Source organism: Dipodomys ordii, unplaced genomic scaffold (assembly GCF_000151885.1).
Source record: "Dipodomys ordii isolate 6190 unplaced genomic scaffold, Dord_2.0 Scaffold122, whole genome shotgun sequence".
Taxonomy (NCBI): Eukaryota; Metazoa; Chordata; class Mammalia; order Rodentia; family Heteromyidae; genus Dipodomys; species Dipodomys ordii.
In genome coordinates this window covers 7,186,264-7,208,136 of record NW_012267338.1, presented here as the reverse complement: position 1 = coordinate 7,208,136, position 21,873 = coordinate 7,186,264, and the positions used below count along the sequence as shown (strand labels likewise).

General features: G+C 36.4%; 1 protein-coding gene across 2 annotated transcripts; it reads right to left on the bottom strand.

Annotated features, from left to right (window-relative positions):
- Window positions 1–20,242: 20,242 nt before the first annotated feature.
- LOC105995863 (pyruvate dehydrogenase E1 component subunit alpha, somatic form, mitochondrial-like) lies at window positions 20,243–21,415 on the bottom strand. 2 transcript variants are annotated; one of them, XM_013029745.1, is made up of 2 exons: window positions 20,906–21,415; window positions 20,243–20,812 (listed from the first exon to the last, which is right to left on the bottom strand). In XM_013029745.1, the coding sequence occupies exons 1-2, from the start codon at window positions 21,413–21,415 to the stop codon at window positions 20,243–20,245; spliced, it is 1,080 nt and encodes a 359-aa protein (XP_012885199.1). The 2 variants fall into 2 exon arrangements, with proteins under 2 accessions (XP_012885199.1, XP_012885198.1); XM_013029744.1 differs by having other exon boundaries at window positions 20,243–21,415.
- Window positions 21,416–21,873: the final 458 nt, after the last annotated feature.

Sequence of the window (21,873 nt, the reverse complement as noted above, 5' to 3'; positions counted from 1 at the left end):
TCCTGATCCATTCATCTACTGAGGGGCATCTGGGCTGCTTCTATATCTTAGCTATGGGAAATAATGCTACAGTAAACATAGTTGGGCTGGCAGCTTTAGTGTGGTCTTGTTTGTAAACATTTGGGTAAATGCCCAAAAGTGGGATTGCTGGGTCATAGGGGAGCTCTATGTGGAGTCTTTAAAGGAACCTCCATACTACTTTCCAAAGTGGTTGAACAAGTTTACACTCCCACAAACAATGTAGTAGGGTTCCCCTCTGTCCACATCCCCTCCAGCATCTGTTGTTATTAGAGTTTCTGATTATAGCCATTCTAACTGGGGTGAGAGGTATCTCAGTGTTGTTTTTCTTTTATAGCTAGAGAGGTTGAGCATTTCTTCATGCATCTATTGGTCATCCTTCTTTCCTCTTCAGAGAAGTTTCTAAGTAAGTCTTTAGCCCACTTATTTATTGGGCAGTTGTTTCTTTGAGGATTTGATGTTGGGGGATTTAATTTTTTGAGTTCCAGGTATATTTTAGATATGAGACCCTTGTCCATTGTATGGCTAGTGAAGAACTTCTCCCAATCTGTGGGCTCAAAGAAATATAGGTTCCATGGTTTCCCTCATTTGCAATAACTAGTATATGTCTGAGACAAGCAGAAATGGTATGATAAGTTAATGTTAGGTGAAATGAACCCCAAGATAAGGACTCAGATGTTTTTTTCTTTCGTGCTATTGTTTCTAACATATTTATAAGATATTTCTTTGTTGCTTTGTATGTTTCTCCCCCACGGTATAACCCCTGCTTTCACTGTATTTGATGTTGGTATAATTTGGGGAATGGAAGGGAAAAAACAAATTGTTTAAATAACGATACAGGTGGACCCATTGCAACAATGAGATGTACAAGACACTATGTCGAAAAACGAACTTTACAACTTTTGCGGTTAGGGGGTTATATGAGAGGGCAGGGATAGGAAGGGGAAACAAAGGAGGAGGCAACAATGCTTGATAAGAAATGTACTCATTACCTAGCTCATGTAATTGTAACCCCTCTGTACAGTACTTTCACAATAAAAAACTTATTAATAATAAAAAAGAACCAATATATATCCTATAAACTTGAGAAACGTGAAGGAAAGGGGGTAAGAGGAGGATGGAATGAGGATGTTGGAAAGGGTGACATTGATCAAGATATTCCTTATCATTCATCAACTGCTTTGTTACATGGCAACTCTTTTGTACAACTACTTAAAGGTAACAAAAATATATACAAAAAAGCCCCCCAAAACCCCTTGCCATGCCTTTTACAGTTCAAATACCTTAATGAAAATTTATCTGAGCTCAAAGACACTTATAGCATATCAAGTTCTTGAGACAATGTATGATTTAGTAATCACATATATCAACTTCATATGATGGCAAAAGGTCATGGGGGAGGCAAAACATGTATATTCATCAGCAATAATTATTAGAGCAAAGATTAATTGCTACCAATAATAATTTGTCAAGTTGGTAATTAATGCCCATAACATACCTACTACCACATTAAAAAGGCAATTACGTTACTCACTGCTATATCTCATCTGTGTATCTAGCAAATTACAACTGTAAATGATAATGCATATTGAGGACTTTATTGCTGCATAATTAATTGAAGATGTGTTCTCAAACTATGATTCATTGCCTGATCTTATGAAAATCATATATTGTAAATAAAGAATACAATGTAAATTTGTTGCCATAAAATTGAGTCATCTTATCATGCACAGGAATTTAGATATATACATATTTGTTAAAATTTAGTAGATATAGTTCTTGCCTCACTTAGAATTCAAGGTGGCCGAAGCTACCAAGGGAATATTTCCATGATTTTTTCTCCTAAATAAAAGTCACATTTGAAATACAAGAACACAGAAAAAGCAATACTAATGAACACAGAAAAAGCAATACTAATGAAATGTTTAAAAAAATTGAAATAATCATAAAACATAAAAATATCTGAAAAAATAATCTTTTAAATTAAAAAAAAACAAAATGATATGCACAATTGGACACCTTGTCAAATACATATTTTGGCAGAAAGAAGGATCTATTAATATCGATAAAACAAAGAGCACGTTGAATACAAATTTTATTGAAAATGTAGATAAAGAAGATGGATAGTGAACAGTGGAAGAGAACCTAACCTAGATTAGAATGTAGAAAATCTAAGTGGACCTTCTATTTTTTCTAGAAAACATAGACTTCCTGAATTTATTATACCATTGAAACTAAAAATGTAAGCAAACTATTTAAAGAGTCAATGAGAGCAACAATGAGGATAAGCTATTGGGGGTTCAGTATTTTTAGAAAACAATTCTAAGCAAGAAAACTCTGATTACATAATATTATTGGATGCTGCCAAAATGATGAGTGACAAAGTTTTCATATTCATGCTCTTTTTTTTCCTTTTAGAAAGAAATAGACCCAGACACACATTTCCATCATCTTGTGATAAGAGGTAGCTCTCTGACAATTTGATTGAGTTCAAGATCATAATGGACAAAGGTAAGGAATCCTGAAAAATGAAGGTCTTTGTAGTTTCTGAGAGTCACTTTCCAAGTTTAATATAGAGTCTCTAAAAGATTGTAATGAGACACTAGTGATCCATTCAAAATGGGCAGACCTTGACCTGAACACCCATACATAATACCCACTTCAATGGAGTTTCCAGGGCACCTTAGAATACTGCCTAGCTAGTTTTAGGATACATCCTATCAGCTTCTGTAGTAATTCTAGAAGTACTTTCAAAGGAACAAAGAACAGCAACGTCAAGTTGAACATAGCTTCACATGAAAAATGTTATCAGGATAAGGGAAGTGTGGGAACACTGTCTGAGTATGCAATCAGCGTGTCTGTATCTCCTGAATGTGTCTTTGGGCTCTTAATCCCCTCTTGAATCAACTGTTGAACTAGAGGCTGTAAACTCCTCCTCAAACAAGAAGTTAACAAGGAAATCCCACTCAATTTCTATCATCCTAATGGGCTCTGCATCTTTTCTCCAAAGTTTCACAGACAAGATGCACCCTGGTCCCATTCATCATATTACTTCTGAAAATAACTGTGTTGCATACTTTGTATGGAAATCAGTTCTGTTAGGAAAATGATCCCTGTTCCCTTTGCAGAAAGCAAGATAAAGTATGCTTCAAATCCACAGAGTGAGCTGACACAAAAGAGGGAATTGTTAAAAAATTATCACAAGTTTTCTCAGCCATAAATGATGATGAAGATAACTATAGCTAGTACTTATTAAGTATGTACAGTGTCATACTTTCTCAAAAGTTCTTTTATAAGTAGGCACTAATTCTCACAGTCACCTTCAGAACCAGGATGACATGCTGCTCAGGAAACCAACTCAGACAGGGTATCAGTCAAACCTTCTTGTTACTCAGTAAGCTACAAAGGCAACATGAAAGCTGAAGTAGTTGGGCTGGAGCCGAAGTTCTTAACCACTGTGTCTTGCTCTATATATTGAGAGCAATATGTCAATATTGTCAAATTGAACAAGTCATCTTTCAATGGAATAATGTCAACCTAGTTTTAAAAAGATATCAGCTGCAAACAGTTAAAGGTCATTCCATGCCATTTGCATTTTCATGGCATAGTCAAAGTGATCTATATGGTTATATGGTCAAATTTATCATATGTGATTATAATAAATCAGATAACTTCATTACTTTGTGAAAAATGGATAAATAAACTGTAGTGATTAAGCCACCTAATGGAGAGTAGAGAAATTTAACCTTCATATGTATCTCACTGAATAATATTTTCCTCATCTTTAAATGATAGGGGTGGAAGATACTTCTAATTGTCCTTCGTACTTAATACCGGTAAAATTGTGTTTATGATCTATTTTAGTAGCTTACATATGTACTCTGGGTTTCTAAAAGGGTATAATACAGGTTTACAGTATTGTAAAATAAATAGAAGAAATAGTTGCTGTTGGGACATGTTAATTAAATTTATTATTTCATTTTAAAATTTTGTTTTATTCTTTATTGACATTTGAGAGCTTAGTGATTTTAAGGCTTTATGCTAGTCATTTTTCTTTTCCAGTTTTTCTGTGTTACATATCAGACAAAACATAATAATCTCAACACTTTTCTTTTTTGTACACATGCAGGTGGTTTACACAAAATGCAAATTATTATACATCCTTCTTTTTTGTAAATGGCTAAGGAATTATCCTGATATCATTTATTAAAGTTTCTACCTCCTGTCCACTGATTACTATTATGAAAACACAACCTTGTTTATAACGTATATTCCCAAATGAAGAAAGTTTACTATGCAAACACTTTCTTCCCGGCCGCAGAAAGGTCCACAGGCACATAACCACTAAACTAAACATAGAAACAATTTTTAACCTCATTTTGATGACAGGAAAACCAGATTATAATAATGGTGAACTTTTTCTTTCTCATACAAATAAAGATCTATATACTTTATTAATTATACTGTTGGTTATAATGCCAAAAATGGTCACTCCCAAAATTTTGAAGGAAATAAGATCTATACTGCCAGATATCACTGATCAATATTTTAAATGTGTATGAATCAAAGTCCTCTCGGCTGTCTAAGATCCTTTCCAGGGATTTATGAGGTCAAAATGCTGTACATCAGCATTCAAAGGTATCACTTGCTGCATTTATGGTGTAAATGCTTGGATTGATCACCCAAAAGCAACAATGAAGAAATTCTCCTCCCTTAAGGGTAAGAAAACAATAGATTATAATAGCAGCCATTTTGTTTTTCCCTCACAAATACACAGTAACATCTTGCACACAAACATACACACATGCACAATTTCAATTATTAGTTCTTTAACAGAGAACTAAACCTTTTCATTTTATTTAAACTTGACTATGGAATATGTGCCTGCTCCAATATTTCATGTGATATGTGTGTGTGTGTGTGTGTGTGTGTGTGTGTGTATGTGTGTGTGTGTGTGTGTGTGTGTGTGTGGAGAGAGAGAGAGAGAGAGAGCACTTAGGCTTATCGGTGAAGTACTATGTCTGTGTTACAGAAAAGCATTGATATTAGCTAAAGAGGAAAGAAGTCTGTCTTTAATAAATTACAATGCTTTGAGACTTTTGAGTTGCATTTGATATTCCCTAGTTGTAACTGAAAAGCGTACTGTAACAGAAATGGAATTCACTTTTATTCATTTATTAGTTTTCTTTCCCTAATTTGTTCATTTCCATTAGAATTTCCACTGGAGTTTTTCAAGGTAGTTAAAATTGAGAAGTACACCTCAATTTTCTTGAAATATTTACTAATTCTGTTAAAGAACATGCCATGCAAAATATCAACTTATCATTTTCAGCTAACTTGGAAGAATTGAGAAGTAATTTCCATCCAATCTAATTTATACACATGCACATGCACATGAACACATACACATATGCAAACACAGGCAGATATACAGTCTTATTTTACTTGAAAAAATGAAGCAAAATAACGTTTATTTATGAGTTAATTACTACTCATTTCTTTAGCTGTAACTAGTCTATGATTAACACAGGAAATGAGCTAGCTTTTATTTCCTACACCACAGAATTATAAAATATTTGATTAGAAGATATCTTAGTACAGCCTAATTAAAACCAGTCTTCTTTACAAATGACAAAGTTTAGAGCTAGTAGGAGAAAAATCATATGACTTCAAATTTATTTATGAACCAGTGACACATAAAAGCACCAATTATTCATTTTCTAGTACATTCCATGTAACCAGTATGATCTACCTCATTAGTTTGGGCAACCAAATAAATGGCATTTCCTTTCTTTCTTCACTGAATTACAATTACTGAAGACCCTATTTGACTTCATCAGCAAGCAAGTTTTCACTGAAGTCTTGTATGATCAGAGTATTTCGAAGTGGTGAAGGGAAGATGAGAAACCTAACCAATTCCTTTACCATTGCCCATTTTGCTCTCTTCCCTGGAGACATAGAGCTTTCCTATTATGTGATAAAAATATCAGTCGTAATCATTTATTCTAAAAGCAAGTATATGGCAACTTACATCTGAAAATGCAAATATTGAATGATATCCTTGTTAAACTTTTGGAAATTCCACTAGCTTTTATTTGCTCAAGCATTGCTCTTTGAATAAATTTTATCTTAGCAGTAATTTAAACACTAAATTTAGATTTGCTTTTAGGGTTGATTACTTTGGGAGTAAAATGTTAGTGTCTCACACCTATAATACTAGCTACACAGGAGGTTGAGATCCAGAGGATCCAAGTTTGAGGTCAACTCAGGGAAGAAATCCCACTAGACTCCATTTCCAAAAGTTTCCAACAAAAAGCAAGGCTGCAGGCATAGAGCAAATGATAGAGAAACAAATGAAGAAACAAGCTCAGCAAGTGCAAGATCCTGATTTTGAACCTTGGAAATAATGGAAGAAGGGAAGAAAGATGAAGCAAAGAAAAATGGAAAGGGAAAGAGGAAGGAAGGAAAGGAAAGGAAGGAAGGAAAGAAGGAAGGAAGGAAGCAAGGGAGGGAGGGAGGGAGGGAAAAAGAGAAAGATGGATAGAAGGAGCAATACACATATCCAGACAATGTTTTCAGTAGATGGTAGCTATACTTTATGCTTTAATTCATTGTATTTCTTCCCACTGGACTGGTCTTTTATATATTTCTGTTCAAGTTAAGTTACTTTGATATTTTATAGCATGCATCACAATAGGAATTTAATTAAATTGATATATTAATGGTGCTGCAATTGCCGTGGAAATATGGTAAATGTCAGACAACTCTGCTCTCCCCCAGATAATGACTAGAAATAAAGTTGCAGCTCCTATTATATCCTGGATCAAGAGATGTATAAAAAAGAACCCAAGGTTATCCATTTTTTAGCTATTATTAGACAGAAATGATAAATGCTGTTGCAAAATATTTTCTTACCCTATAGTTTATGTCTTTCAAATGCTTCATGCTCTCCTACACTCATGGCATGGTCCTTTGTAAGTTACCTGTCACTTTTTGGTTGTAATTTGTTCAGCTTTATGAGAAGTTTAGTTACTTATTTAGCTTTTCATGTATATGATCTTCAGAAGATTCCAATAGTTAACTTTAAAAGTTTCCATACTATTTAGCTATGTCAATGCTACATGAAGACTAAGGTATCTTTTCTGTTGACACAATTTTCTAGATTATATTATTATCAAAGTAATGTATAGTGGGTTACAGTTACGTAAGGTAATAAGTACATTTCTTGTCAAACTTGTTACTCATTCCCTCAGTGACTTTTATGAAATACTGATAGTACATTTGCATTGGAGCTGGGAGACTTCACTAGATATTTTTGTACTACTAGTTTTTTCTGTTAATACTTTTTACTTTTATAATACGATATTATTTAATAAATTACATAAAATATATTGCAAATGCTAATTGTGCTTAATTTTAAGCATGTTTCTGCCCTCTAGGTAGAGGATAAACCAATAGAAAAGCTAAACTTATGCCAGTATACTGTTATATTTATGTACCCACTGTCTTAAATAATTATATACACAATAAAAAGAAAAATGACATCTCAAAATTCCCATACTAAAAATTATCACTGTAAAATTATTATAAATATAAAATACCTGATTTAGCAAACTCTCCCATTTAGCACACATTAGCTGTGGTGGTACCTCTGAGATATTTATCAGCATAGCAACCCTGATCCTATCCAATGGAAATCATCCAGAACAATTCACATCATTAAACCTGTAGTTAATAAGGAAGAGAATGCTCACATGCTAGTAATACTTTGGTTGATAGTGTAACCTTTGCATATTTCTGACCATATGTGAACTTAAGTATATCAGGTGGTTAATATATTGGTTATTCCAAATTTATGCTGTTTTATACCTTTACATTTATACACAAAACTAAAATCAAATTAAGCAATACATCCTATTAGAGTCGACTACTTACATTAAATGCTATTTTTACTTATTATCTCTAAAATTGCTAATTCTTTCCAAACATAGATGGAGTATGGGAAACATCTGGAGCATTAATAAACACTACTTGTGTGTATTGTTTATTATAATTATTATTATAATTTTTGAAACAACTTGCACTCCCTTTTTCTTCCCTCTTTTAATTTTGAGGAATATGTACCTTCCTCAGTAAAGAGAAAAAAATCTATTCTCTGTTCCCTTTGGAACTTTATAACCTTTTAATGGTATAAACTATTTAATATTCTAAAATTCCAATTTGTTGGCATTTTCTACTGCAACCTTACAGCATGATAAATTTGATGACATTTCCTCTATAGAAGCCCTCAAAGCATCCTAAAGTAATTCTTTGTTTTACCTTAAACTAAGCTGGTGGTTAATACTAAAGATACCTCCTTAGATTTGAAGGCTACTGCTCTACCACTTGAACCATGGCTCCACTTCTGACTCTTTAGAAATTTACTGGAGATGAGTCTCACAGACGTTCCTTGCCTGGGCTGGCCTTGACCCACAATCCTCAGATCTCAGCCTCCCGAGTAGCTAGGATTACAGGTGTGTGTTACCAGCATCTGCTGTGAAAGACTTTTTTTTATGTTGAAATCTATATTAAGAATTATTGGTAATTCTGTGAACTTTTGAAGTATTTTATGGTTTAGAAGTTTCAGATTTACAGAGAACTTGAGAAGATGGTCCCTATATATTTCAACCTCTGATATCTTTCATTAATATGGGTACAATTACAAATAGTGCTGACACATGATTACTAACCTTTGCCCACTCCTTATTCAGATTGCCTTAGGTTTTGTTTTGATTTGGTTTTGCTTTTTTTTTTCTGTTCCAGGATTCCATCCACGTTGAAATATTATTAGTCATTATCACTAGCTCTTGGCAGCTTCTCAGCAATTTTTGATTTTTGTTTAGGATAACCTTCACAGGTTTGAAGAATGTTACTGAGGCATTCCCCCATTCTCTGACTTGCTCTGCCCCACCCCCCCCCCACCCCCTCCCCCACCCCCCTCTTCCCACCCCTGTTGGTCATAAGAGTCTGGGCCTGGGCGCTGTCCCTCAGCTCTTTAGCTCAAGCCTGGCGCTGTACCACTTGAGCCACAGTGCCCACTTCCAGCTTGTTTATGTGGGGCTAAGGAAATCAACCCAGGGCCTCAAGCATGTGAGGCAAGCACTCTACCACTGAGCCATCTTCCCAACCCCTGCCTAGGCATTTTATAAAAGATCCCTCCCTTAGAATGTCTGGGGGGTTTGGGCACGATGTGACTAGGGCTGTATGTTTTGAGATGAAGTAAAATATCATCACATAACATCAAGGCAATATACTGTCAGTGTGATTTATTGTTATTGATTTGATGACTAAGCTTAGATATCCTATGCCAATTTCTCTGTGAAGTCAAAAATCACTGTGAAGTTTACTGTGATTCCTCACTGCATATTCTGTGAAAATAGTTCCTTGTGTATGTGCAAGACTTATTTAAAGAGTTGGGAATCACATTCCCAACTTGGAAAAGAAATTTCTAGAGAAATTCCAATTATTTATTATATTGATTCAATCATCGGTATCATTAGAGAGCCAAGTCTAATCACACTTCAATAATAATGAAAATATCTTGCACAATCCATGTGTCTTAAAGGATAGTATGATTGTCAGTTCTTCCGACATCTTGGACCATTCACACTAAGGATGCTCTGTGTGTGTGTGTGTGTGTGTGTGTGTGTTGTAATGGGATTTGATTTCAGGGCATTGTGCTTTCACTTAGCTTTTTCACTCACAGTTGATACTCTACCACTCAAGCCACACCTCCTGTCTTCCATTTTACTGGTTAATTGGAGATAAGAATCTCTCAGACTTTTCTCTTAGAACATGTTTCAAATGGCAATCCTCAGATCTCAGCTTTGTGAGTAACTAGGATTACAGGTTTGAGCCACCCTTGTCTAGCTGTTCATACATTTTTTTAAAGTATACTTCCTTTTCTTTGATTTCTCTTTTATTTGTGCATATCTACCATGAAGAAGAGAAAATTCTGTCCTCAGTTCCTCTTTGGAACTCTTTCGGGAAGTCCAGATGGAGACAACCATTTTTACTTGAGTAATTTTTAATTTTCTCTCTTTTTTTGACCTACATATCTAGTATTCTCTTTTATTCAGTAAAACTATGTTTTTTTTATTTACTCTTCATTTGTGGAGTTCTTACCATGTGTTCAGTGCTGAGGGTAATGAGCAAGTGTGCTATGTTTGGTTCTCATGTAACACTTATGATAATTAACATTGATTCATTTGTAGTTCAATTGAGGGAAGTAAGGTTTAGATTTAGTCAAATCCACTGCATTTTTAAAAACATGTGGTCATTACAAAGTCAGTTATTTTCCTCTGTTATGTCAGATACCCTGGCCCAAATACACACCCTTCTATAGACCAAAAGATGTTCAGCTGTGGCAATCACAAATAGTATGAGACTGAAATAACCAATCTTCTTTAGGAAAGGCATAAATATTCCAATACCCTCTAATCACACAGTGATATTCTATGAACTAATACCTCACTATTACTCATATGTATAAAAATTATCTTGTATAATAATGAAAATTCAACTACATTATATCTCTGTACAGCTGGCATTTATTTGCTACCTTCATGACAGAAAACAATACATAAAAGAAATTGTACATTTATCCTTAAAGCCCTTCTGACTACTGTCTATGTAGCCATTCATTCCAATTTTCCACATATTAGCAAACTATTTTTTTTTAAATGAGTTAAGTTCTTCTGATTCCTAGGCAATACGACTGATCCCAGAGTATGCATTTATGGTCACTGTTCTTTAAATCAGTGACATATGGTTGTTAGTATAGACTTACATTCCCAATGCTTACTGTTTCGCTGGTTTTATAAAGATGACCAAATGCAGTGAAGTTTACCTGCACTTTGATATAATTCAAAACCTACTCGGCACATGCTGAGTGAACCAATCTACAGAGAACATGGACCAAATTGAAAGAGTGGAGAAAAATTCAAATGTAATAAAACTCCAGAAAGATCCCACCTGAAAGAAATATTTTAAAATCAAATTTCACAGCTTGCTGTTGAAGCACAAATGCTTTGTTTCCTAAGGTAATATAATAGATGATGACCTTTCCTGCAATTCTACTAGAGAGCATTATCACATTTGATTGTCTGAAACCCTGGGTGATTGAATGTGTAAGCCTATCTTTTACTTATAATACTGTAGCTATATATATCACTTCCTTCAGAAAAATATATTCTTAGAAACTTGCATAAAAGAAATACTGATGTGATCAATGATACTAAAGCATTTAACAATTGAAGAATTGTACTAAACTGGGCACTCGTGGCTCACACTTGTAATCTTAGCTATACAGGAGCCCAGGGTCTGAGGATTGAAGTTCAAGTCAGACAAGCAAGAAGTCCATGATACTCTTCTCAATTAACCACCAAAAAGCTGGAACTGAAGCCATGGTTCAAATGGTAAAGTGTCAACCTTGAAAGAAAAAGCTACGGGACAGCTCCTAAGCCTTGAGTTCAAGCCCTAGTACTGACATACACATAAAAAGCAAGGAAGGAAGGAATGGAAGAAAGGCAGGCAGAAAAAAGAAAACAACAACAAAAAAGAATGAACATGAATGGCAGATAGCAGCAAATAATGACAAAAACCTGAATATCCATGAAATCAAAATATGTTGTGATTAGACTTATTTTTTAAAGAAACTGCATAGTTTATAATTTTATTGCCAAACTTGAATAACTAAATACTGATACGCTATCTACAGTAGCATGATTTTAGACACTGAGTATAATGAACAAAGAAAGAAACACAGATGTTTAGTTATCTTGGAGCTAGCCTATATTTCACTAAAGATCTTTCTAAATACACATACTGTTTTGAAGGCATACATGGGTTAATTTGTAAAAGAAGAGACAGACTTGAATGAGGACATGATTAACTGAAAAAAAAATGTTAAGTCTATCTAAATGCCCATAGTCGCTTCTATTTTACAATTTTCATATAGTGTATCCCTAATTACAGCTGCACAGAGAGAACAATTTACTCAGCAAACAAAGGCTATAATTCTGTAGGACAGAATAGCACCAGCAAGTTGACATCTGCGAATTATGCAAATAGAGGAGTAGAAAATAACTAGGTCTTAATAAGCACACCCTATTCAGATGGAAAAGAGGAGTGGGAGAAAGACTCTTCTCAGATAATTATTAAAGTTGGGAGGGCACTTATTCCCAGGGTGCATCTCAGGGAGGACCTGTTTGTTTTGGCTTGCCTCCTCAAGTGGAAATTTAAGTGTGAATTAAAAAATGGCATGCTGAGTTTGAGAAGCAGCTTCTTCTCCCTTTACCACAGAATGCCATTGGGTAGAGGGGAGCATGTCATTGATTTTGAAGCACCCAAGTGCTTTTTCATACCCTATGGTGAATAGTAAGTAGTGGGATTTTGTTTACAATAGGAAGTTTATGAAGGATGTTACTAAATGAAGTGTTTGCACTGCTGCACCTTGAACGTGTCAGAACGTTGCCACCTGCTCCTTGATAGGTTTGATTAATGCTGAAGTCAGATCCTTATAAAATCATAAGATGTATTCTCAAAGGAAACATTTCCATACATGTAAAGCTAATTGTTCATATGCCAAATTTCTTTCTAAGTTAGCTAATGTATGTATCGTTGATAGTATTGTGGGGATTTGAAAGATTTCCTACAGATCAAATCTTGATGACAAGGGCACTGTTTCAGCCTCCAATCTGATAAAAAAAAAACAGAATGAGATCAAGTTATTATGAAAGGGGGCAATTGAAAGTAGATTAATCTGGAGAATAAGAATAGCAACTGCTAGCAATATATGTGCAAGGTATGTGTATGGTACAAGTCTAAGAACCGGATGGCATTTAAATTATGTACTGATTACCTACACAATGCAATAATAGCACTGCTAAGTGGTTTCTGGAATCACTACAGAAAAAAAAAAACCGTGACTAATCATGACTTTTAGAATGAATGATTCAGAATCTAAATGGCATTTATGTAGAGGTACAGAGGATGTTTGTTTTTAAAGATATGAGAGAAAAATCAAAGCTTTCACATCATGTTAAAGATAAAGGAAGAAAAAGGAAAATATAGTCTTGTATCTGTCTAGGAAAAAAAAAACTTTATGCATGTTTGTACTTGACATGGCATTTCCAATCTTCACAGCTGCCCATGAGTTAAGTATGACAGTCCCTTAAAGGGGTTTAACTCACCTAAAAACAGGCAACATTCAACTTCAACTGGGCCTGACTGCAGGTATATTTGAGAGCTTTGATGATTACATTTCCATATGAATTTATATATCTTTTACATTTTTTTCAATGAACAGAATGGAGTAGGTATAAATATATTCAGTGTCAGAATAGTGGAAATTCCTTTCTACTTTGTCTAGAACTGTTAGAGCTTTAATAATGTGTTGCTGAATACCAGGAAGCTAAGAGATGTTTTGTCTGAGAGGGTGTAGTTTTATTGGGGGGAAAATACACACAGATGGAGAGAGAAAAGGTTAGGAGAATATAGTCTTAAATAAGGTATATATGTGAAAATGGAACCAGGTAGGTTGATGGGATGGGTGGGAATGGGCGTGACAGGGAAGAGATTAATAGAAGAAATGACGTTGTACAAGATGCATTGTTCTAATAAATTGACAGGTTGAATTAGAATGCTTTGTACAACTACTTAAAATGATAAATTAACAGTTAAATTTTTTTGAAATGAGAGAAAATGATTTTTGAAATTTAAATCAGGAAATAGGTGTGAGGACATGACATCAATTAAGATATATTCATACACTGATTTGTTTGTTTAATGAAAACTCCTTAGTACAACTACAACTAGAGATCAATAAAAAAAAAAAAACAAAAAATACCATGGGCAACCTCCAAAAGAACTAACTTCAAAATGCACTATCCAAATGTGTTATATTCCATATATTGCATCTATATGGTTTTATCTTAGAAGCAATAGAGGATTTTGCAAGCTGGAAGTTAGAACATTGGGTCTCTGAAATGGATATTGGGACACTGGCCTCTTTGTGTGTCTCTTGTTGCTTCTCAGCCAGTAGAAAGCATGTAGCTTTCCCATGTATTTCTCTATCATGCCACGCAAAACAGAGCCAATCAGCTGTGGACTGAAATCTCTGAAGCTCAGTGTTATAACTTTTCTCCTTGTCATTGTTTGTCTCTGGTATTTGTCACAGTAATGGGAAACTGATTAATCAGTATCAGTGAAGAGTCAGCTTCTCCAACACTTACAGCCTAGAGGCACCCAAAGAATGGATGCGCCATTGGCTTAAACACTGCATCCATATGCATGGCAAAGAAGAACATTTTCTAAGCTCTCCTGGCATGTTACTCTGTCCCTAATAGAAGCAAATTACATACTTCTTAATGTGACAGTATCACTAGTCAGTGTTCCAGTGAAATCTAATAGCACTCACTCTCCAGAAACAATATTAAGATAATTGCTTCCTTCCTAATTTTTTTTCCTTTTGTTGGCACAGTGCTATTTCATGTGAATTTTTTAAAGAAAGGAACAACCTATAACAGGTCACAAAACTACAAAAAGCAGTGTTCTCCTTCTTTCATGATTCTAATGCATGACTGCTAAAATAACACTTCAGCACAGAGAGCTGACTTTTACTAGAACATTTGTGGATAATTGAACTCCTGCTCATTGTTCAAAAGGTCAGGAGGTTTGAGTGGGCTCTTTTGCTTTTGGTAAATTATTCAGCTTGAGTATTTATTGGCCTGTCAGAAGGAAAGTATTGTATGAACTGTCTTTGTGGTTCTTCAATGTTTCCTAATTTGATTGTGCTCTTTTCTATGTGTAACCCGAGCAGAAAATTTCCATCTCTCCTCAAATTCCCATGCAGGGACGTCTTGTTTCTGTACTTTACGGTTTAGATCAGCCTCATGAATCAAATAGACATGAATTTAGTCAATAGGTATGAATTACGATACTGATTGGAGAGTTTGATTTTTTTTTGTTTCCAACTTGATCTTGTTTTATTATTATTTGAGAACATTGCTTAAAAGGAATGCACAAAAGGGACTGTGGGGCCAATTTTGAATACTTTATTAGATTAATTACCTTAACTACCATCATCTATATTATAATCAAATAATAAAACCTGTAGTTCCCACCCTGGCTTTATCAAGGTGCTATATCTGCACAGTACCTACCCAGTTTACTATATGAAATAGATAGTTTAATAATAGATCCTTACCAAATTTAAGTGGAAATTTAGGGCCTCACTAATGTTATATCTAGTCTTACTTCCCAAACACACTATATCTTTTGTACCATTTTTGGTGTCTATTCAGACTAATTACCAAAACCAAGAGTGAAATTGTCATTAGGAAACATAGGATGGCTGAATTTGAGAAAATATATATCACTTGCTACTCTCCTTTCTTCTGACCATGACAACTCTTTCGCCAATCTGCCTATAGAAAAGATGTTTATAAGAACTGTCTATTATAGGGAATAGTCTCTCCCAGATTTCTCAGTGAAGAACTCCCTGAAACCATGAACCAGAAATTTCAATTAATTGATCATCTGTGTGATAGATATTGACTTCCATGATCAGCTGCCAACTCTTCACTGTAGCTCTCTTGCTCTTGTTATACAGGCCTACCTTTTTTACCTGTTCTCTGATACTGGACTTCTGTTTCCTTCCTTTATTTTACTAATTCGAGTTTGCCTTTCATGTTCTGTAATCCCTTTCATGGTCTGTAATAGCTACCTGGATTTTTTTTCTTCCTCACTAGATTTATCACGACAACTCTGAACTGCCAGCTAGCTCACTCTTCCTTGTCATTTCAAGGGCTGGCATAGATTCAAGGCCAAATATGCACCAATCAATAGGCAACTTCTTTCTGGGTTCCAAGACAAACCTTAGTCCCTGAAATTCAAATAATCTAGAGATTGTTACTTGACTGTGGTTAAAAACATTTTAAAGTAGAATCTATGCATATATATATATATATATATATATATATATACCATATATATGGAATATATATGGAATATGTGTATATATGGAATATGTGCAATCTACATTTATAGGTATGTGGAATCTGTCTATCTGTCTATAGAATAAGTGTAATCCATCTATTTATCCATCTATCTATAGAAGTCCAAAAAAGCCAATTTCCAAAGTATGGAGTTTTCTACCTGGCTTTGGACCATACTACTGCCATTTATAAATCAAGAAAAGTAGAGGACCTTACTTGACATGAAACTTTAGTAAAATGGATACTTAATGTCTATATTAAGTAGACAAATATCAAGCATAAGGTTTATAAAAATAAGTAAGCATCATAGTTTGGCATTCAAAAGTAATCTAATAAAATAGTTATTTTCATTTCTATTTTCATTGATTGCTGTGTGAATCTGAATTATCCAGATCTTCAGGTGTCTTCTATATAGAGCATTATTCTCTGTCTAGTAAAGAAAGGTTAACCTTTTCATGATAGTTACTGCTTAATAATAGTGGAAGGGTGCAGATCAACATCAGCAAATGAAGAATACACATAGAAAGTAATACAAAAGAATCCAAGCATGCTGGCACTGGGATCAGGCCTGTAATCCTAGCTACTCAGGAGGCTGAAATCTGAGGATCACGGTTCAAAGCCAGCCTAGGCAGAAAAGTCTCCATGAGACTCTTATCTCCAATTAACTACTCAAAAACTGGAAGCGGTGTGGTGGCTCAAGTGGTAGAGCATTTGCCTTGAGCACAAAGAGGCTCAGGGTCAGCACCCAGGCCTTGAGTTCAAGCCCTACAACCAATAATAAAAACAAAAAATCCAGACACAAACTCTGACACGTTTCTCCCCCCAGGAGAGCAAGCAACAAATGCCAAGATACAGGTATCTGGTCACATTGGCACTCAGATAAGGCCTATAGTTTCAAAAGGAAAAAATCTTGCCAGCACAATATTCCAAGGATACAAAGGTTATCTCTCAGGAATTTGAAAGAGAGACCTATATGCAGGATGTTAAGACTTTGAGGAGCCTGGGCCTGATGGGTTTACTATCTTCTTACTGGTGGAAGATGTTAATAATTGGAGAAATGAAGAGCAGGCATATGATCATTCTGTACCTTACATCTCAACTTTTCTGAAAATCTAAAATCAAAGTCTAACTGGAATAATAGTTACATACGTTGATAAATATTTAGGCCTAGTGTTCTAACAGTTGACTTCAACTAAATTTAATTGAAAGAGATTATACAGATATTGTGGCATTGCTAGAACTTTCTAATTTTCTATAATCTTTCTGTTGTTTACTTGCTGACTTGCTTGCAGCACTGGGGATTTAATAAAGGGCCTTACATTTGCAAGGCTGCTCTATCACTTGAACTACTTCTCTACCCCATCTTTGTATTCAAGAATGGAACTTTTTCTCAGAAACACCAATTCTTAGTATTCATAATAGCCATTAAATAGGGGAAAATCTCAAATATCTACCAAATGATGTATAAGATAGAATATTACACAGCTAGAATAAAAGTATAGAGTACCAGTACTTGCTTAGTCATGGGTGTAATTTGCAAACGTTTTGCTAATTGAGATCAGATAGACACACAGGACTCCATAATGTGTGATTTACATTAAATGCCAGAATAGGAAAGTCCAGACACAGAAAGTAGATTAGTATTTTAGGAAAGGAGAGCGACCAAAAATAATGAGTTTTCTCTTTTAGATGTAGCAAATATTCCTGAATTAGATAGTGGTGAGATTACATAGTTTTGTATATACTCTAAATAGTACACTTTTCAAAAGGTGAGTTTTATGGTGTGCGACCTATATTTAAAAACTCTCAAAAATGAGATTATATGTATCATTATTAAATTTATTAGCAATATCTTCTGTCTTATAAACTAGATGGGCAGGCATATATATCCATTTAAGTTATTACGTATCTGAGTATTTCCCTTATACACTGTTCTTAATCTTCATTATCATTCCATTCCATTCATATGCACTCTTCCTTTCCTTGTCTTATATCATTGTTTCAGCAATGAAAGTCTTATTGTTACTATCATGGCTTATTAGGTTTTATCATAAAATTACAGACCAAATCATCCTGTAGCCAGGAAGTAGAATCCAATAGATATATCTACACTTCTCTGGTTTACAGCTTAATAAATTGTTGCTACTATTAGTCAAGCCATAAAGCTTGATCTAATTGAAAATGATGGCTTTAAGTAGGGCTTGCTTTGCATAATTACAAAATTATATGCAACTTGTGATATGATTATAGCTCCTGAAGGTATATAGAGAAGTCCGAACACTCTTTAATATCGCAAACCCCACTCTAATGGAATTTGAAAATGTAGATTTGGGCAAAGGCATGCTATTTCTGTAACATAATAAGAAGTGGGACACTTACTGAAATGAAATACAATATCTGTATATCCCAATTTGCTTATTCTATTTCTAATTTAATATGTATCTTAATTTTGCTATCAAAGGATCCATTATGTAAACAAACTGTTGAAATAATTTTTGGACATTATATATGTACAATTACTCTGAACAGTTTTTCTGCTAATAGGCTTGTGGAAATATAGGTGTATCAAAATAAAAATTAGAAGGATTTACTTATTTTGAAAGTATTATAAAATAATTTTTCTAATGGCAGGGATTCAAATGAAATATCTTTGCATCATATTTGCAATAGTCTACCAAGATGTATTAGGTAATAAACACTCATTTCTAAGCACAAGTGTCTACTTCAGTTTTCTGAATGTAGAATATGGATATAGATCATCTCCTTGGTTTAAGCCTACTTGAGAGAGGACAAGTTTCCCTGTCTTCACACACTCATAAACCTATAGGGTTTTGGTTTTCTATTACAGTTAGTACTGGGTTCTATTTATAGAACTACCTGCTATGTAATTTAGAAAAAAAAAGTCTTAACCTTTATCTTTTGTTGTATTCCATAAATGGCTTTGAAAGTCTTTGGAGATTCTCATTTCTATCTGTGAAGCCTATCTCAGTAAGAAATTCCAAATATTACACTCAACTGGATTTTAGTCAAATAACTTAATTGTTGCTATGATACTTTACTGGAGAGAGAAGACCAAGTTAGATTTACAAGTTCAATTTTCCTTTGGAAACAGTTTTCTGTGAGAGGTCAATTGCATTGAAAGATACTAAATTGTTAATTACATAGTGGTTAACAAAACTGAATCCATAACTATAGCTAAAATTGAGGTAGATTTTAATTTTGAGTGTGTATTAATGTCTTCATTTTGTAATCCTTTGATCTCTGTATTCCATTCCCTTGTATTCCATCATCTCTGGTTTTGCCTGTTTGGGTCAGAAATTTACTAGGATGTTTGTTTTAAATCTAGACTTGACACGGCATGAATACATTATAAACTTAGAATAACTTTTCCATGAAGATTAACATGAATTCCCCCCCCTAGATTTTTAATGTATAGCTTTTTCACTTTAGTTAGTACAATAAAAATATTCTAGCGAAGAGGGAAACTGTAATCTTCCTCTTCCCCTACCTTATTATTATTAAAACTTTGGCACCAATATTGCATACACATGCATCGTATCGTGCTAAACTATAAAATTTCTTCTTTTGAGCAAGTTATTGCAAATAGCAATGCACTGTAGGTTCTGAGTAGCTTGAACTCAACTCCTTCACTCACGGGAGAGACTTTACATGAATGAATGGCGGGAGTGGAAAAGTGAAAAATAAAAAGACCCTCTAATCTCCTTCAATTCCGATGATTATTAAAATAACATTAAATTTATTAAAAATTTAACGTTATTACAGTTATCAAGGGTTATTGAATACCATTACATTTATTTAACTTTTAATATCATCGAATTAAACAAACTAAGCCAAATAGAACTATTCTGGAAAATACCCGGGGAAATCAAGTCCATTTCCCCCATTGTAGTCTTGCACACATTTAATCTAAAAATAAAATAAATAAAAGAAGTATCCCTACCAAATGCTTGACTATATGCAGCAATCTAGAACTGAATGACCCCCCCCCCCACGATCTGATCGAATGTATACACCCAACTGAAGAATCATCTGTCAAGCTCACAAATCTACAAGGCTGTGGGGTTGTAGGGATTTTATTCCTCTTTAACCAACTGAAGAAGACAGGGGACCCCTGTCCCCCAGCTCCTCTCTGAGGATCCTCAGGAGAGGATACAGTCTTCCCTCCTTTAACTGATGGATTTGTACTTGATCCACTGGTTGGCCCCCCGAACGTCGAAGGGCGGGTTGCTGTGGTAGAGGTGATGGCCCAGCTCATCCAGGCTGGGCTCGGGGTCGGTGGTGGCGAACTGGGCGGCCTCCTCGATCTCCTTCCTCACCTCCACATCGATCTCCTTGAGCTCCTCCACGCTGCTGAGCTTGTGGCTGATCATCTTCTCCTGGAGCAGCATGATGGGGTCGCTCTTGCTCCTCATGGTCTGGATCTCCTCGCGTGTGCGGTAGCTCACGCCCGGGTCGCTCATGCTGTGCCCGTGGTACCGGTAGGTCTGCAGCTCCATCACGATGGGGCCCTTCCCGGCCCGGCAGTGATCCGCCGCGAACCTGGTGGCCTCGCGCACGCACAGCACATCCATGCCGTTCACCTTGAGGCCCGGGATGAAGTTGCCCCGCTTGTAGTAATCGGTGCTGGCCGCCGCCCTCTCCACCGCCGTGCCCATGGCGTAGCGGTTGTTCTCGCAGATAAACACGCACGGCAGCTTCCACAGCGCTGCCATGTTGTAGGCCTCGGCGATCTGGCCCTGGTTGGCAGCTCCGTCGCCATACATGGCCAGGCAGATGTCCCGTTTCCCCAGGTACTTGCAGGCCAGGGCGATCCCCGCGCCCAGGGGCACCTGCGCGCCCACGATGCCGTTGCCCCCGAAGAAGTGCTTGGCGTACATGTGCATGGAGCCGCCCTTGCCTTTGGCGCATCCTCCCCTGCGCCCCGTCAGCTCCGCCAGGATCGACTTGACCGAGAGTCCGCGCGTGTAGCAGATGCCATGCGCCCGGTAGGAGGTGATCACGTTATCCGTGGGCTTGATGGCCGCCTCGATCCCCACGCAGCAAGCTTCCTGGCCGTCGCACAGGTGGCAGAAGCCACGGATAAATTTCTGTTTGTAGAGCTGGTCCGCCTTCAGTTCCATCCGGCGAACGATCTGCATGGCCCGGTAGTACTTGAGCCCGTCGTCCCGGGTTAGCAAGGTGGAGGACGCGGGGCCCCCCTCCAGCCGGTAAAGATCGCAGCTCTTAATGTCAATGGTAGCATCCTTGGAATAGTTGCAGGAGGTCAGCAGTACTCTGAGAGGGGGCTTCTGGGTGGCCCCCAACACGCGGGAGACCACAGAAGCCAGCATCTTTTTCATGGAGTAAACGCCAATGGCGATCTTGGTGTCTCCCAACGACCACCCAGGCGGGCGGGTCAGCAGGAGATGACCCGTGTCTCCAGGCAACCCGCGTGCAACGCCACAATCACCGCGTGCCCAGGAACGCGCTGCCAGGACAGAGAGGCACCTGCCGGTCCTCAACCCGCCGGGCTCTGGGGAAGGAGGTATGGGGGGGAGGTACCCAGCCTGGGGCTGATTTCATGTCCACTCCCTTCTAGGGCCATGTGACACCCCACGGTGGCTGGGTCTCTGGGGAGATTTGATCAAAGAGTGTATGGATGGTGGTGAATGCTATGTCCACCCTTGCTCAGCCCCAATCACCATTCAACCGTCTTAACCTGGCTCCTCACAAGTCCAGTCCCTAAATCCAGATCTCTCAATCTTTGGATCTCTAAAACAATGTGTAAATGGCTTTTGACTTCTGTATTCTGTGCTCT

What these genes read in the sequence shown, in the direction of transcription:
- LOC105995863 (XM_013029744.1), bottom strand. Translation starts at nt 21,415, where the DNA reads ATGAAAAAGATGCTGGCTTCTGTGGTCTCCCGCGTGTTGGGGGCCACC.